The following is a 16,565-nucleotide window of genomic DNA, read 5'->3' on the forward strand; positions in this document are numbered from 1 at the left end:
TTGCAGGTAAATTCTTGATCAGCTAAGCTACCAGGGAAAGACCTTCTACCTCCTTATACTCACTCTATTCCAAATGCTTACATACTGCTTATAACAGTAAACTTTGTGTAGAAAGAAAGAGACAAGGGCCAGAATATGGAACAACATTTGATCTAAGCCCCTCTGACCCATAAGAACCTATGTATTTTCCTCTTGATTTTTATTTTTATTTAAATGTGCAGGCTCTTAAGTGTTATGGGAAAAAAAATCATCATATAAAAACTATGCAGAAATGAAATATAATTGTAATTAAATATCTACTTCATAGGTTAACGATTTCTGGTTTTCAGGTGCAAAGTAGTTGGAGAAACTATTAAAGATGCAGTTCTGATCCAAAGACCAGTACATCTAATTCCTTGGCGGTGCTGACAAACCCCTCTTATTCCTCTGCTGGTGGGGGTCAGAAGCAGAATTAGAAGTCAGATCTGATCCCTGTCTCCCGCGCTACAATGTCCCTGTTCAGTTCAGCTCAGTCGCTCAGTCATGTCTGACTCTTTGCGACCCTATGAACCGCAGCTGGCCAGGCCTCCCTGTCCATCACCAACTCCCGCAGTTCACCCAAACTCATGTCCATTGAGTTGGTGATGCCATCGAACCATCTCGTCCTCTGTCGTCCCCTTCTCCTCCTGCCTTCAATCCTTCCCAACATCAGGGTCTTTTCAAATGAGTCTGCTCTTTGCATCAGGTGGCCAAAATACTGGACTTTCAGCTTTAACATTAGTCCTTCCAACGAACACCCAGGACCGATTTTCCTTAGGATGGACTGGTTGAATCTCCTTGCAGTCCAAGGGACTCTCAAGAGTCTTCTCCAACACCACAGTTCAGAAGCATCAATTCTTCTGCACCTCACCCACTTCATAGTCCAACTCTTACATCCATACGTGACGACTGGAAGAACCATAGCCTTGACTAGACGGACCTTTGTTGACAAAGTAATGTCTCTGCTTTTTAATATTCTGTCTAGGTTGGTCACAACTTTCCTTTTAAGGAGTAAGCATCTTTTAATTTCATGGCTGCAATCACCATCTGCAGTGATTTTGGAGCCCCCAAAAATAAAGTCAGCTACTGTCTCCACTGTTTTCCCATCTACTTGCCATGAAGTGATGGGACCAGATGCCATGATCTTAGTTTTCTGCTGCTGCTGCTGCTGCTGCTGCTAAGTCGCTTCAGTCATGTCCAACTCTGTGCAACCTCATAGATGGAAGGCAACCTGGCTCCCCTATCCTTGGAATGCTCCAGGCAAGAATACTGGAGTGGGTTGCCATTTCCTTCTCTGATGCATGAAAATGAAAAGTGAAAGTGAAGTCACTCAGTCATGTCCGACTCTTAGCAACCCCATGGACTGCATCCTACTAGACTCCTCAGCCCATGGGATTTTCCAGGCAAGAGTACTGGAGTGGGGTGCCATTGCCTTCTCCATAATTTTCTGAATATTGAGCTTTAAGCCAACTTTTTCACTCTCATCTTTCGCTTTCATCAAGAGGCTCTTTAGTTCTTCTTCACTTTCTGCTATAAGATTGGTGTCATCTGCATATCTGAGGTTATTGATATTTCTCACAGCAATCTTGATTCCAGCTTGTGCTTCATCCAGCTAACATTTCTCATGATGTCCTCTGCATGTAAGTTAAATAAGCAGAGTAACAATATACAGCCTTGATGGACTCCTTTTCCTATTTGGAACCAGCCTGTTGTTCCATGTCCAATTCTAACTGTTGCTTCCTGACCTGTATATAGGTTTCTCAAGAGGCAAGTCAGGTGGTCTGCATTCCCATCTCTTTTATTTTAATGTCCCCGTTAAATATGTGCAATTTAAACAGCAAAATTTCATTTACTTAATATTTGATACATTTTTATGATGACTTGGGGTTTTCTCAGTTGAAAAATGCATATTCTGCAGCCAAGACTGGACTTGGGCAAGATCTATTTTGGCATCTAAAGAGTGAATCATTTTCTAGAACTGTACCTTCCAAAATAGTAAATACACATGGTTTTTCAGTACTTGAAATAGAGCTAGTGTGACTAAAAACACAAAATTTTAATTATTTTAAAATTAACAAGTGTCCACACATGACACTGGCTACAGAATTGTTCTGTACAGATATAGAACACTGCCATCATTGCGGAGAGTCCTATTGGGCAGTGCTGACTATACTGCATCCCTCAGCCTTGCCATATGTACATCTTCAACAGTTGAGAGTAACTGCTTTTCTTAACTAGAAGGCAGCTGCTAAGATCAATGGCAGAAGCCACTTGGGTTATACTTAAAGTGACCTGGTGCTGGGATACCTTTGTTCTCAGGGGCATTCTAGTTAAAACTAACATAGGCTACACCTGGATTCAAATTCCTTCATTACCACTCATTAACAGAATGTCTGTGGACAAATTTTCCTTGAATGTTTGACTCAATTTCTCCAGTTATAAATGAAATTCTTACATATCATAAAATAAATATTCTCAAGGTAGCAGAAGTCTGAGATCACTGCCCTCTTTATTTTACCTGAATAAGATATATTATAACATTAGCTTCACTTTAGCTAATTACCCCTAGACATTTATCTCCCTTGTGAAGAAAATCCTGAATATTCACATTCACCCACCTTGAGAAAAACCAAGAAAAGGAGTTCAGCTTAATTCTCTTTTAGCAGATCATCAACTGCCCACTCACAGCATGCTTTTCTTCAGCTAATAATTCCGAGTAAACAACGAAGGGTTTTCTAGTTTTAATTGAACCAATGGGTCACTGTCTTGAGATCCTTGTTCAAACCCCGCAGCCAGAAGGGTCAGAGACCTGTGTAGCAGGAAATGCTACTCAGAATGCTACTCAGAATGACTATAAGAAGGTCTTATAGTGGCAACAGCAATATCAATGAGAAGCACGTGTGTGGTTGTTCTGACTAACTTGCCCACTTCCTCCCTTCCTCTTTCCCTCCCTCTGTCCCTTTCCTCCTTCCTTCTCATTACCCCATGTCAGTACAGAAATTAAAGGTCAGGGATACAGAACTCTGGTGAGAACTGACTTGCTAAACTCTAATGCCTCTCAACCTCATCTGTATTTTATAATCATTCGAGACACAATGAAAACTCTGTGATACTGCATATGCCTGAAAGGCTCTGTTTGGAAGGCTCCTAAGAACTGTCAACAAAATATGAGACAGAAATAAGAACAGAACTATGGATAAAGCCATTAACAGTGGCAGCCACCTGTAGAAGCTGGTGCAATCAGTGACACAGATGACCCTTTCATTTTCTCTATTGTTCTCTTGAGCAGTTGTCACTTGCACAAGACATATGGGTTACTCTAGTCACGCTAACCCATGTCTAACTTCTACACTTTGACTCTGGCAAAATTTAGCACATTTGTCTGCAGACAAAAAGACAGTATGTGGAAATTGTGATATGAAATCTTCAAAAAACACTTTTATTTTCAAACCCTTGCATTTGAGGGACATCACTATCAAGAATCCCTTCCACTACAATATCACGAGGAACCAAATCAAGGAATTGTGAAGGAATGGGCATGTTAGTTTGTCATTCATGAAAGGTTGCTTTATTCAATATTTTCTGCTATTCTGTTGCAACTAATGGTAGACCCACAACAGAAATAGAGAAAGTCTAATAATATAAATAGAAACCTATTATACTACACACATATACACATACATAAATGTACACACAGAGGCTTTTTTCAGCATAAATCTAATTTGTTAAGCAAATATAAAAGAAAAATAAGAATACTTCAACAATTCATATGATCAGGTGTATTTTGTAGCAGCGTAAAGATATAGGAATATATCTAAATATCCCAGATATAACATGATGGGTTTTTATCACCAGGACTATCCTTCTGAAAAAAATGGAACTTCCTGGAAACAAAGTCTTTGCAAATCTTGTATTACAAGTTGTTCTCTATTTTCCACAGGAAAGTTGCATTAACGTGAAATACTCTGAATCAATGCTTATTTTAGATAATCTATAGAAAATATTTTATAGAATCACTAAAAGAGGAGGCAATGACATTTCATATAGATTTTGGTTCTGTGCCTGAGGATTTGACCTCTCAATTGTAGATGTCACTCTAAACATGACTCTTAAAGATCTTAAGGAGCAGTACAATAAGTTGTTACATAGTGGAAATCATTATTATAATCCTGCAGGATGAATGCACGACAAAAAACTGTCCTACTGTTATAAAAATTCAGTTGATTGAAACATTTCTCATTGACAGTATATTATACTTTTTAAAAAGTACTGCTAAGCAAGATTATTTCATTAAATGCAGGGGTGTAAAAAAGCAATATTGCTAAATTAATATATTTTTATACTAGTTTAAATATGTTATTGTTGTTGTTTAGTCATTAAGTTGTGTCTGATTCTTTTATGACCCCATGGACTGTATAATCTGCCAGGCTCCTCTGTCCATGAGATTTCCCAGGCAAGAATACTGGAGTGGATTGCCATTTTCTTCTCCAGAGAAATTTTCCGACCCAGGCACCAATCTGCATCTTCTGCACTGGCAGGTGATTCTTTACCATTGAGCCATGAGGAAAGTCCAGTTAAAATATGTACACATAATCAAATTGATAAATAGTGTAACTATATGTTTAATTGTTCCATGAGCACCCCTAACAGTCTCTTGTCTCCCAAAACATCTTCTTTTGTGTTATATCATTGAGCAAATGAGAGGTTTCATTAAAACTGGAGTCTTTTTATATTTGGGCACATATGTCTGAAATATTTATTTACAAATACTTGTAATCAATTACTGCTAGGAGCACAAAGATGTTGTTAAACATTTGTATATGTCTGGTTACTTAAGTATTTGAATTTTTAACTAATAGAACTTCATTCTGGAAAGAAATATAGATCACTTGATTTAAAACAACAACAAATTCCTTTAAACACCACCGTGAAGGATTGAAGTAAACACTAGAACTTTCTTTTCATGTGTATATAGATGTGCCTTTTCCATTCACAAAGCACTAGGAATTTATGATCAAACCATAAAACTTAGATGATATTAGAATGATAAAACTTAAATATATTTTTGCTAGAAAAAATGAAATCAAGAGAAATCTTTAAGTTTTATTTTCTATTTATACAGCTTTTATTTTCATTGAATATAGCTGAAGTATAAACTAAACTATGTGGATTATACTTGTGACATTTTAAAAGTTAATTAATCCATAAAATTAACTGTTAATTCTTGATTGACATATTTTTTAAAAGGCTTAAAAATATCAAATTAGAGATTCCTTAGCTATTTCCCAAGTTGTAAGAAAAAGTCCCTTTACAGTCTCATAAAGCAGGATTAAAATTTCTCACAGTGGAATACAAACATCTTAGAATAATTAACTAATCAATAATAATAATAAGGATTCAAATTGTATTATTCTTGCTGTATTGACTGTTTAGCAAATAGATGTTTTAAAATACATTTCCAGACATTTAAAGATATCCCTTAATACTAAAAAATAAAAAAAATAAAAAAGTCTCTGTGACTGGAAGTCTCTGTTAAATATGAATGATTACACATCAAACACTCAAATCAAAACATAAGTATGGAATCACATTATTGGCTTTAAGTCTAGTCAATATTTAACTCACAATATTTGTCATGATACTGTCTTTAAATCTCACATAGCTGTGAGGACTTTAACCCCTCCCTCCCACATGCCTCTGTCAAAATGATCCTTAGTGATAACTGTTCTGTCTTTCAGACAGCAAAATAGAAACCCTTTATAAATATTAAAGTTCTACAGAAATGCTAGCATTCCTAACCCTTTCTATAGTTAAGTTTATGTGTCAACTCATTAGGTCACAATACCCAGATGTTTGGTCAAATACCAGTCTGGATATTGCTGTGAAGGTATTTTTAGATGAGATTACATTGCAATTGGTAGACTTTGAGTAAATCACATCACCCTGCAAAATGCAGGTGGGCCTCATTCAATCAATACAAGGCCTTCAGAGTAAAATAAAACAAACAGAAAAAAACAACTGAGGTTCCCTGAAGAAATTTTCTTTCGGCTGCCTTCAGACCTGAACTGCAATGCAACTCTTCCCTGAGCCTCCAGCCAACTGTCCTACCATGCAGATTTCAGACTTGCCAGCTTCAACAATCACTTGTGCCAATTTCTAAATATTAATCTTGTTCTCTCCCTCTCTCTGTAGATGTTTATGTATTACCTATTTTAGCCAACCAGCTATCTAGAGAGAGAGAAAGAGAACACTTGTCTCCTGTCAATGTACTCTAAAATATATTTTGTTCATGTGCTTGTTTAATTGTCTGGCTTCCGCACTGGACTGTATATCCTCTACCAGCAGGGATTTTATCTGTCTGTCCTCTAACTCTCATACCTTGTGCAAAGAAACTCTCAAAATATATTTGCTGAATTAATTAATTAGATTTTTAATCAATCCTTCATATACTAAAGGTTAAAATAGAGTATTTGATTTTAAATTTAAAGTACATCTAAGAGGGAAAGTATAGAAATGCAGAAAATATAGTGAATTTATATTTTAGGTGAAATGGGCACATTTGTTGAACTAATTTGACTACACTTCAGTTATTGCATCCGATTCCAAATTATTTCACTATTATCTGCCGCTGCTAAGTCACTTCAGTCGTGTTCGACTCTGTGCGATCCCATAGACGGCAGCCCACCAGGCTCCTCCGTCCCTGGGATTCTCCAGGCAAGAACGCTGGAGTGGGTTGCCATTTCCTTCTCCAATGCATGAAAGTGAAAAGGGAAAGTGAAGTCAGTCGCTCAGTCGTGTCTAACTCTTAGCGACCCCATGGACCGCAGCCTACCAGGCTCCTCCATCCGTGGAATTTTCCAGGCAAGGGTACTGGAGTGGGGTGTCATTGCCTTCTCCGTCACTATTATTACATACATACTTCACATGATACCTCACTATGATACGTCATTATGATACGTCACTATGTATCACATATATACATAAGGAATAAAGATATTAAGATGATGTTGAATATTTAGGATGTAAATATAGGTATTTATATCCTATATAATTTATCTAAAGCAATAGATCCATATTTTCATTACAGTTCCTGAACTAATTTTATCCCAGTGCTTATAATAGTGGACAATTGCTTAGACATTCAGTACATGTTTTTAGTTGTTTGCTAGAATTATGAAATGTAATATGATTTTGTTCTCTAAAAACACTTAATCAAAATCTATCACCCAATTAGAAAGCCCAGTTAAGTCCAACTCAGTGTGGACTTAATTTCAGTTTATTTGAGAAATATGGAGTAACTTAAATTTATTATTGAGTAATATCATTACAATTCTTAGTTTTAAACTTAATTCATGAGAATAAAATCAAAAAACTTTCCAAAGTTACATAGTGTCTTCTAAATATTTTAATCAAAGTTAATAAAAATAACACATCCTATTGCCAGGAGTGAGGAAAAAAATATTCAATCTATACAAAAGGCATCTAAAAGAGAACAAAGGCATGTGGTATCTGGAGAGAAATTAATTGTTAGGAGAAGAGGTAAAACTATTTTTGAAACAGAATTAGAACTGTTTATTTTATTAAAAAGTTGACATAGGTTATCTTTAGTGTTTATGACTTGCAAACTAAAGTATTTAATATTTAACATGTTTAAATACAAGCAGCAGCAGTTTGGTAATCAAAAGGAATAATTTGAATCATCTCAGAAAAATAAATTCATTATAATTAGGATATTTTAGAATATGATTAAAACATTTAAAAGAAAATATATTCACCTTTCTTGTCATCAAAGTACAGAGTCTGTTGAGCTGGATTTGACCACTGGAGGGAGGTGTTATCATTTTGATCAACCCTGCAGGTCAAAATTGCAGTTCCGCCTTCAACAACCGTTACATTCTGTGTGAGTGGAAACTGCCCTTGGCTGCCTAAAAAGGGATTAAAGAAAAGCTTGATTAAATGAAACTTATAAAATGATTAAGTTTCCAAGAGTTACATGGACTTAACTTCTCACTCCAAGTAAAATTTAAACCAACCAAACAACAATAGCAAAACTATACGTTGGAAAAAAGGCAAAGATAATTGAAAACCTTTAACTAGAGGACAACAGTGTGATATACTATTAGGACTTCTTTACATTCCTTCATATGCTCCAGAAAACCTTCTTCTCCTCCTAGGCACACATAAAGATGCATATTTAAATAGTAATGTGATTATCATTAATTTTCTTTGGCCTTGCATTAATTATATGGTGCTAGACCTGGCTATCTTTGAAGATAATAATTCTGGATGAATATAACTCTTTAAAGTAGCAGAAGAAATACATTAAATACTTTCCTTGTACGTTTAATAATTCTGAATAAAGTGTATAAAATATGGATATTAGATTGTTAGATTCAATTTCTGATAGAAAAAATTAAAAAAAGAATCCTCTTACACAAGGCTTTCTTGCAGACACAGCTATTTTTAGAAATACAAAATGTGTTGGAGAAAACAATGTAAGCATTCTTCAAAAAGTGTTCATCTTATAAAGCATCCATCAAAATCTTAAAGTGATTACTCTAGCCCAGGAGATAGACATAATATTCTTTTTTGTTTCTTTCTTTAGTTTTCTGATGTTTTTTTTTCTTTTCCAATGAATATATATCCCTTTTGCAATCAAGGAAAAAATATCTGTAAATGATCATTGGCAATTTGGATAGTATTAGAATGTATTCAAGTTTTCTATCTTCCTAAGTGTCATACTAATTTATTGTTTATTATTAACTCATGTAATAACATTTCTTAGTAAAAGCCACTTCTAATAGTTAAAATTCATGCACATAGAAACATATAAATTTCACTTCAGCAAGATGATCTGGAGATGAACACTGCCACATCTGGAAACAGTTAATGACATGGGTTAAAAAATGACTTTCTAAAGCCAGGTTAAAATACTACTATGTGAGCAGGGTAGTTCATTAAGTCAAGGATAATTTGCATATGCAAGAATATTATGATAACTTAATAGCACCCAGGAAATATATTTTCCTTTTCTTCTTTAGTTGTGTAATGATTCTGTCATTGCTACAAGCATCATTTGAGGTTATACTGGAGCTACTGGCATAAAAGTTCTTATTACCAAGAAGCCTGTTGATTGGCACTGTAAGAGACAGAAGAGCCTGAAGGGGAAAATTTCTTTCCAGACCTAAATGACACAAGCACAGAAGTTCATGACCACATTATATAATTAAGCCTATCAAGTATAAAAGTCTGCTATCAGTAGCTTTGTCTCCTCAATGCCAACCTCTTTGAGTCACTATGGCAACTCCCCAGGATATCTCCCTGTAATCTTTAGGGTGGAGTTTTTAAATTGAGGTTAGGCAATGTCTGGAATAAATTCTTTGATAGTTGACTTGAAAGTCAACAGGAGCCAGAATGGGATGTGTTTTGCCTTCAGCTCAGAGGTGACCTCTAGCAGGGAAACATGAAGAACTATCAATCTTGTGAAGTGAGGTGAGGTGAAAAACTGCATCAGAGAAAACATGAGCTAAAAGAGAAGGAAGGAGTAATTACCAAAGATATCAGATTAGCAGCTCATAAATATGAAGTTCAAATTGTTTTTAAGATACTTTGCTCAGGTGCCCAGCTATTGACATAACGCATAAACTGAGCAGTCTAGAGGAGGAGGAGATCCTTTGAGTAATAAAAAGCACACAACTGTTAATAAATATACATAGTTCATCCCAGATGATGATTTGACTATCAACTGGTACATAAATAATACTGTCTGCTTCTTCAAACAAGTGGAAAAAGAGCAGTGATGCTTATAACAATTTCATCCACTACATTTGCAAAATAATTTTCAAAACATCCCCATAAGAAAATATTATCCTTCTCATTTCACAGATGGGTAAACTGACACTGGGAGGTTAAGTGATTTTTTTTCCATGGTGAAATGGAATCAATGAACCATTTGGGGTTTGTTCTGAAAGTTCAACGTTTTATTCTTATTTTTCCACAAAGGCTGCTGGGTCATATCACTATTTGTTTAAATAGTTAATAGTTAGATAACAGTGAAAAAAAAGGAAAGAAAAAGAAAAGAGTATTCTTTCAGCAAAAAAAACCCTTGAATTCATACCTAGCTGAATTATATCTTCAAATCAAACAAGGGAAGATGTCAATGTTAATTTCCTCTCAATATCCTTTCTTATTTAGAAATTATTATTTGATAATTATTTCAGTCTTTTCTTACCCACCCATAGAAGAAAGAAACTAATATTTATCAGGGGATTCTACATGAGAGGGGCTCTGCAGACTCTAGCACACCTATACCTTATCCTTCCAAGTATGCCATCAGAATGACTCCTCTCCATCTTCTCCTCACATGGGTTCAGACTTTAAAGTACTAGGACTTCAGTTCACTGGAATCTTGCATCCTAAAATCCCTAAAGTCAAATAATTTAGTTTACCCCAATAAGGAGCAAACTCATGTTGAGAATTTACTAATCCTAAATACCCTTAGGATATGTGGTTTCCAAAATCAATTCAAAAACCAAAGTTGTAGACAGCCAGACTTCTCAAAGATTTATACTGCCTTTTATTTCTGTTTATAATCTGGAGACAGCATCAAGTTTGCTGCTACTTTTCTCTTTTAATCCTCTCCTTCCTTATAGTTCACAGGTTGTCATTTAATTCAATCTCAGACAGCCGTTCTACAGACGTTACTAATTGTCCCATTTGGAAAAATTAATGTGCTACCAGCCTAAGGATTCATCCTCAATGTATTTTTCAAAATACTTTGGCCATCTGATACAAAGAGCGGACTCACTGGAAAAGACCCTGATTCTTGAAAAGATAGAGGACAAGAGGGGAAAGGGGTGACAGAGGATGAGATGGTTCAGTTCAATTCTGTTCAGTTGCTCAGTTGTGTCCAACTCTTTGCGACCCCACTGACTGTAGCATGCCAGGCCTCCCTGTTCATCACCAACTCCTGGAGTTTACTCAAACTCATGTCCATTGAGTCAGTGTTGCCATCTAACCATCTCATTCTCTGCCGTCCCCTTCTCCTCTCACTTTCAATCTTTCCCAACATCTGGGTCTTTTCAAATGAGTCAGTTCTTTGCATTGGAGTTTCTGCTTCAGCATCAGTTCTTCCAATGAATATTCAGGACTGATTTGTTTTAGGATGGTCTGGTTGGATCTCCTTGGAGTCTAAGGGACTCTCAAGAGTCTTCTCCAACACCACAATTCAAAAGCATCAGTTCTTTGGTGCTCAGCTTTCTTTATAGTCCAACTCTCACATCCATACATGACTACTGGAAAAACCATAGCTATGACAAGGCAGACATTTGTTAGCAAAGAAATGTCTCTGCTTCTTAATAAGTTGTCTACGTTGGTCATAGCTTTTCTGCCAAGAAGCAAGTATCTTTTAATTTCATGGCTGCAGTCACCATCTGCAGGGATTTTGGAGCCCCCCAAAATAAAGTCAAATACTCTTTCTACTGTTTTTCCCCATCTATTTGCCATGAAGTGTTGGGAGCTGATGCCACGATCTTCATTTTCTGAATGTTGAGCTTTGAGCCAATTTTTTCACTCTCCTCTTTCACTTTCATCAAGAGGCTTTTAGCTCCTCATCACTTTCTGCCATAAGGGTGGTGTCATCTGCATATCTGAGGTTATTGATATTTCTCCCAGCAATCTTGATTCCAGCTTGTGCTTCTTCCAGCCCAGCATTTCTCATGATGTACTCTGCATATAAGTTAAATAAGCAGGGTGACAATATATAGCCTTGATGTACTCCTTTTCCTATTTGGAACCAGTCTGTTGTTCCATGTCCAGTTCTAACTGTTGCTTCCTGACCTGCATACAGGTTTCTCAAGAGGCAGGTCAGGTGGTCTGGTATTCCCATCTCTTTCAGTTTTCCAGTTTGTTGTGATCCACACAGTCAAAAGCTTTGGCATAGTCAATAAAGCAGATGTTTTTCTGGCTCTCTTGGTTTTTCAATAATCTGATGTTGGCAATTTGATCTCTGGTTCCTCTGCCTTTTCTAAATCCAGCTGGAACATCTGGAAGCTTTCAATTCAAGTACTCCTGAAGCTGAACTTGAAGGATTTTGAACATTACCTTACTAGCATGGGAAGTGAGTGCAATTGTCCAGTAGTCTAACATTCTTTAGTACCGCCCTTCATGGGAAATGGATGAAGATTGACCTTTTCCAGTCCTGTGGCCAATGCTGGGTTTTCCAAATTTGCTGACATATTGAGTGCAGCACTTTCACAGGATCATCTTTTAGGATTTTAAATAACTCAGTGGAATTCTATCACCTCTCTTAGTTTTATTGACAGCAATGCTTCCTAAGGCCCACTTGACTTCACACTGTAGGATGTCTGGCTGTAGGTGAGTGACCACATCATCATGGTTATCTGGGTCATTAAGACCTTTTTTTGCGGAGTTCATCTGTGTATTCTTTTCATCTCTTTTGATCTCTTCTGCTTCTGTTAGGTCTTTATTGCTTCTGTCCTTTATTGTGCCCATTTTTGCATGATATTTTCCTTTGATATCTCCAGTTTTCTTGAAAAGATCTCTAATCTTTCCCTTCTGCTGTTTTCCTCTATTTCTTTGCATTGTTCATCAAGAATGGCCATCTTCTCGCTCCTTGCTATTCTCTGGAACTCTGCATTCAGTTGATTATGTTTCCCTTTCTCCCTTGCTTTGCACAGTTCTTCTTTCCTCAGGTATTAGTAAAGCTTCCTAAGACAACAACCGCACCTTCTTGAATTTCTTTTTCTTTGGGATGGTTTTGGTCTCTGCCTCCTGAACAGTGTTACAAATCTCTGTCCATAGTTCTTCACTCATGATTTAACAGATCTAATCCCTTAAATCTATTCATCACCTCCACTGTATAATCATTGCGGATTTGATTTAAGTTTTACCTAAATGTCCTAGTGGCTTTTCCACTTTCTTTAGTTTAAGTCTGAATTTTGCTATAAGGAGCTGATGATCTGAGCCACAGTCAGCTCCAGATCTTGTATGTGTGTGTGTGTGTGTGTGTATGTGTATATATATATTTATATATTATTTTCCAGATTCTTTTCCCATGTAGGTTATTACAGAGTATTAAGTAGAGTTCCTTGTGCTATATAGTAAATTCCTGTCCATTACCAACTTTATATATAGTAGTGTGTATATATTAATACAAACCTCCTAATTTATCCTTCCCCCCATTGAACTGACAGTTTTATTTAGATTATTGAATTTATTCCTCTCTATGTCAGTGGTTGAAAACCATTTAGGAAGCCTTCAGTAATGATATATAAATAATTTTCTAATTTATTTCTGTGAAAGACACCTTAATGAAGAATGATTAGTCAATATTTTGAAAAGATAGCTCTCCTGACCCTGTCTTTAAATAGTCCACCTGTCATATACTTAGGGAAAGATTTGTTCAAACTTTTCTTTGTCTAGATTAGGAATTACCAAGTTCAAAATCAAGTGTGCTGAAACTTGACTCCTGCTGACCTCAGTTAGTGAAGAGTTGTCTTTTACTTTCATGCATGCCTTCTTGTCTGACCACCAAGAGTCTAGCACGCTGTCACACAGAACACGAAGAGACAAATTCTAAGATTATGGGCACCTCAGCCTTGGAGCCAGGCTGTGATGTGCCATGAGCATAAAGAAGCAATAAGCATAACAGTGAAGAGAGATCTTTGAAGCCAGCAGTACTGCTGAAAGAGAGCAGACAGGTGAAGATGCATGCTTGAACACTGATGCCAAAGCATGACTCTGCTATCATAAATGGCACTATTCAAGCCTTGTTATCTCTTGAATGGATGATGAGTGAAAGCAGTGGGTTTCTCCAGCTCTTTTCTTGTGCTAAAGATTAAATGTGGACCACAGCAGTGGATCAATGCACACTGTGCCTGAGTGCTTGCTTACTAAGGGCAATAATCGCCTGAGATGTATCTAGACCGACAGGCAGAGGTTGAGGCCCTGCACATCTGAGAGGGAGTTACAGTCAATGATTTTTGAGGGTAAATGATCAAATTTTGTGGGTTATTTAACAGGAACTGCGTACTTCATTATTTTTCCTTCCTGAAAATGAGCAAAACTTTCCCAAAGAAGAATCACATTTCAAAGGGTGAATGGAAACAAAAACAAGATATGAAGAGCATTTAAGATACAGTTTTTCAACAAAAAAGTGCAAACCTGTCATGAACTAAAAAATGCTACATATTTTGATTCTTCCTTTTGGAATACATTGATATATAGCAAAAACTGTCAACTCTTTAAAAATTTACTTAATTCTACAAGGTATTGGCATCTGTATCAAATGGCATACATAATGCTTTGCTTTGTTTTAAAATATTTTTGTATCTTCTCAAGAGCTCTATTTTAAATGTAGAATACAGGTCTCATGTTACGTTCCCTTATTTTGATTATAAAAGCCCAAATTCCAGATAGACCAGTAGATATAAAATAGGTTAAAGGTTCTTAAATATCAACCTCAATAAGAAAAGATAGAAATAGGTAACTCATTTTTAAGTGAAATACAAAGATAGCCTACTATTATTTAGGGTCTTCCCCTCGACTATTCTTAGCATTGTGCTTCTTTCTCTCACTCATTTGTTCTATCAATTGGTTCTGAGTGTTTACACAAAGAACCTACATTTTAGAAAGTTCAAGATCATTCTTGTTGCTTAAATTAGAGTCTAAAAATATATCTAAATGCACACACAGCATGCTATTACTTCCACTAAGTTACTGAAGGCATTCTAAACAAATAAACTTCTAAAATGAAAGTTGTAGCTCAGTAGTTGTATGGACTGAAACATATATTGCAGACTAAAGCCTATTGATCTGAAAAGCACAAATGTCATTAATGTAGGCTTATAATTCTCAGGAGAAGTACGATGAATGCTCCATCATGTGAGAAGGGAAATTAGAGGAAAAATTAAGACTGATAACTAAGCACAAAATGTTTCCACTTTGGGAATGCTGCTCTGTTCTTTCAAATACTTAGAATTCTCTAGTCATTTCTTCCCTCATTTCATTCCAACTTGTAGGTTTGTCTAAAAAATACTTTAAGTATGTTCTTTTCCGTGGCTACTGCATATAATTTATTTTTCCTTGACTCTACTTCATTCTCTCAGATTCAGCTTGCCTTGTAGGGAATAACACCTGGTATCCGCCTTCTGTGCCACCTCTCTGCCCGGACGCTATGGAACAAGGCCACCGGTCTGATGCTGCCTGCCAGTTTCCATGGAGACAGGAAGTACTTTGGAGACCTGTGTTCCTTTGCAACTGCCAGACCAATGCAGAGAAGAACCAAAGCTGGCGGGCAGTGGGTCTTGGAAGGCCAGGAAAGGTTGGAAGGGCTTTTTCATCCTGGTATCAGAGTGTAGCAGTGCCAAATTGGAAGCTTCAGAAATACAATCCTGTAGACAAGATCCTGTGTCCACTATGGCCATTGTGAGAGACCCATTCTGCTCCCAACTCGTGGAGCAGAAACTCTTGTGTACCCAAAGGTTGGCCCTAGTCCTTTGCTGGCTTCTGATTCATGACAAAAGGCTCTTTCAGATTTACAGTGGCTCCTACAGTTCCTGACCAAAGAATTTTCCTGCAGAAATTTCACCTTTCTGTTTTCCAGACTATGATGATAGGTTTTCCCGGACACTCTTAGCAGACCAGAACACTTATGGAATAGACATAGGATGATTACCAATTGACCTACCCTGTGACTGTGAGTAGGTGATCCACTTAACTAAATAACATATCAAGACTAGTCACCATCTGCTACATCTATTACAGTATTCATAATTTAGAGTTAATTCTTGATTATCAGGATCAAAGCTAGTCTTACAGCAATTTGTGATACAGGTGAAATAAAATTTCATGTGCCTTCCTTTGCATTTTAAAAATGTTTTTGTGTGATTATATACCTCAGCCTTTTGTATTATACATATTTCCAGCATAGTTATTCTTTTTATATAAAGTAAGCTTCTCTAGTTTCTTCCATTAGTTTTATATTGCTACACCATATCACAAAGTTTAGGTTTTCCCTAAATTAAACAATCCTAAGTAAAAAAAAAAAAAAAAAGTCTGAACTGCAGAGACTATTTATAAAGTTCTGCGAAACATGTTTAATTGCTGCTTTATACTCTTGTTTAGTGGTTATATTGCTTTATCATGCTTTAAAATATTATCCAATTAAAAAAAATATTCCCAACACCTTTTTAACATGTATCTGTACAAATTCCATTCTTCATATCTTAGCTTATTTTTCTGTTTATTACCCTGCCAAAATGCATAATAAACAAAAAGTTGTTTACATACCATGGACCTCTTAAACTAGATTAAATAAAACTATATCTGGCTTTACAATCAAATTAATTTTTATTTTAAAAAATTCAAATATATTTTGTTTTCATTAATTTAGCCATAGTAAATTCATTCCCTAACATATTTTATTTTTTCCCCAGAATTCAAACAATAATTTCTTGAATGAACACATACAATTTTTCAAGGAAAAGGTGAAGTTTAGAGTTGTTCACATTTATATTCTTTTCTTC

The 16,565-nt window shown here is 36.1% G+C and overlaps 1 protein-coding gene across 1 annotated transcript in view; it reads right to left on the reverse strand.

Moving 5' to 3' along the window:
• CADM2 (cell adhesion molecule 2) overlaps positions 1 to 16,565 on the reverse strand; it is a 368,057-nt gene that overhangs the window by 259,483 nt on the left and 92,009 nt on the right. Inside the window, exon 2 of the mRNA XM_065913660.1 lies at positions 7,794 to 7,943. Coding sequence (XP_065769732.1) covers positions 7,794 to 7,943 — 150 coding nt within the window. The remainder of the gene's footprint in view (positions 1 to 7,793; positions 7,944 to 16,565) is intronic.

The sequence above is a fragment of the Muntiacus reevesi genome, chromosome 21 (genome assembly GCF_963930625.1).
Source record: "Muntiacus reevesi chromosome 21, mMunRee1.1, whole genome shotgun sequence".
Classification (NCBI taxonomy): Eukaryota; Metazoa; Chordata; class Mammalia; order Artiodactyla; family Cervidae; genus Muntiacus; species Muntiacus reevesi.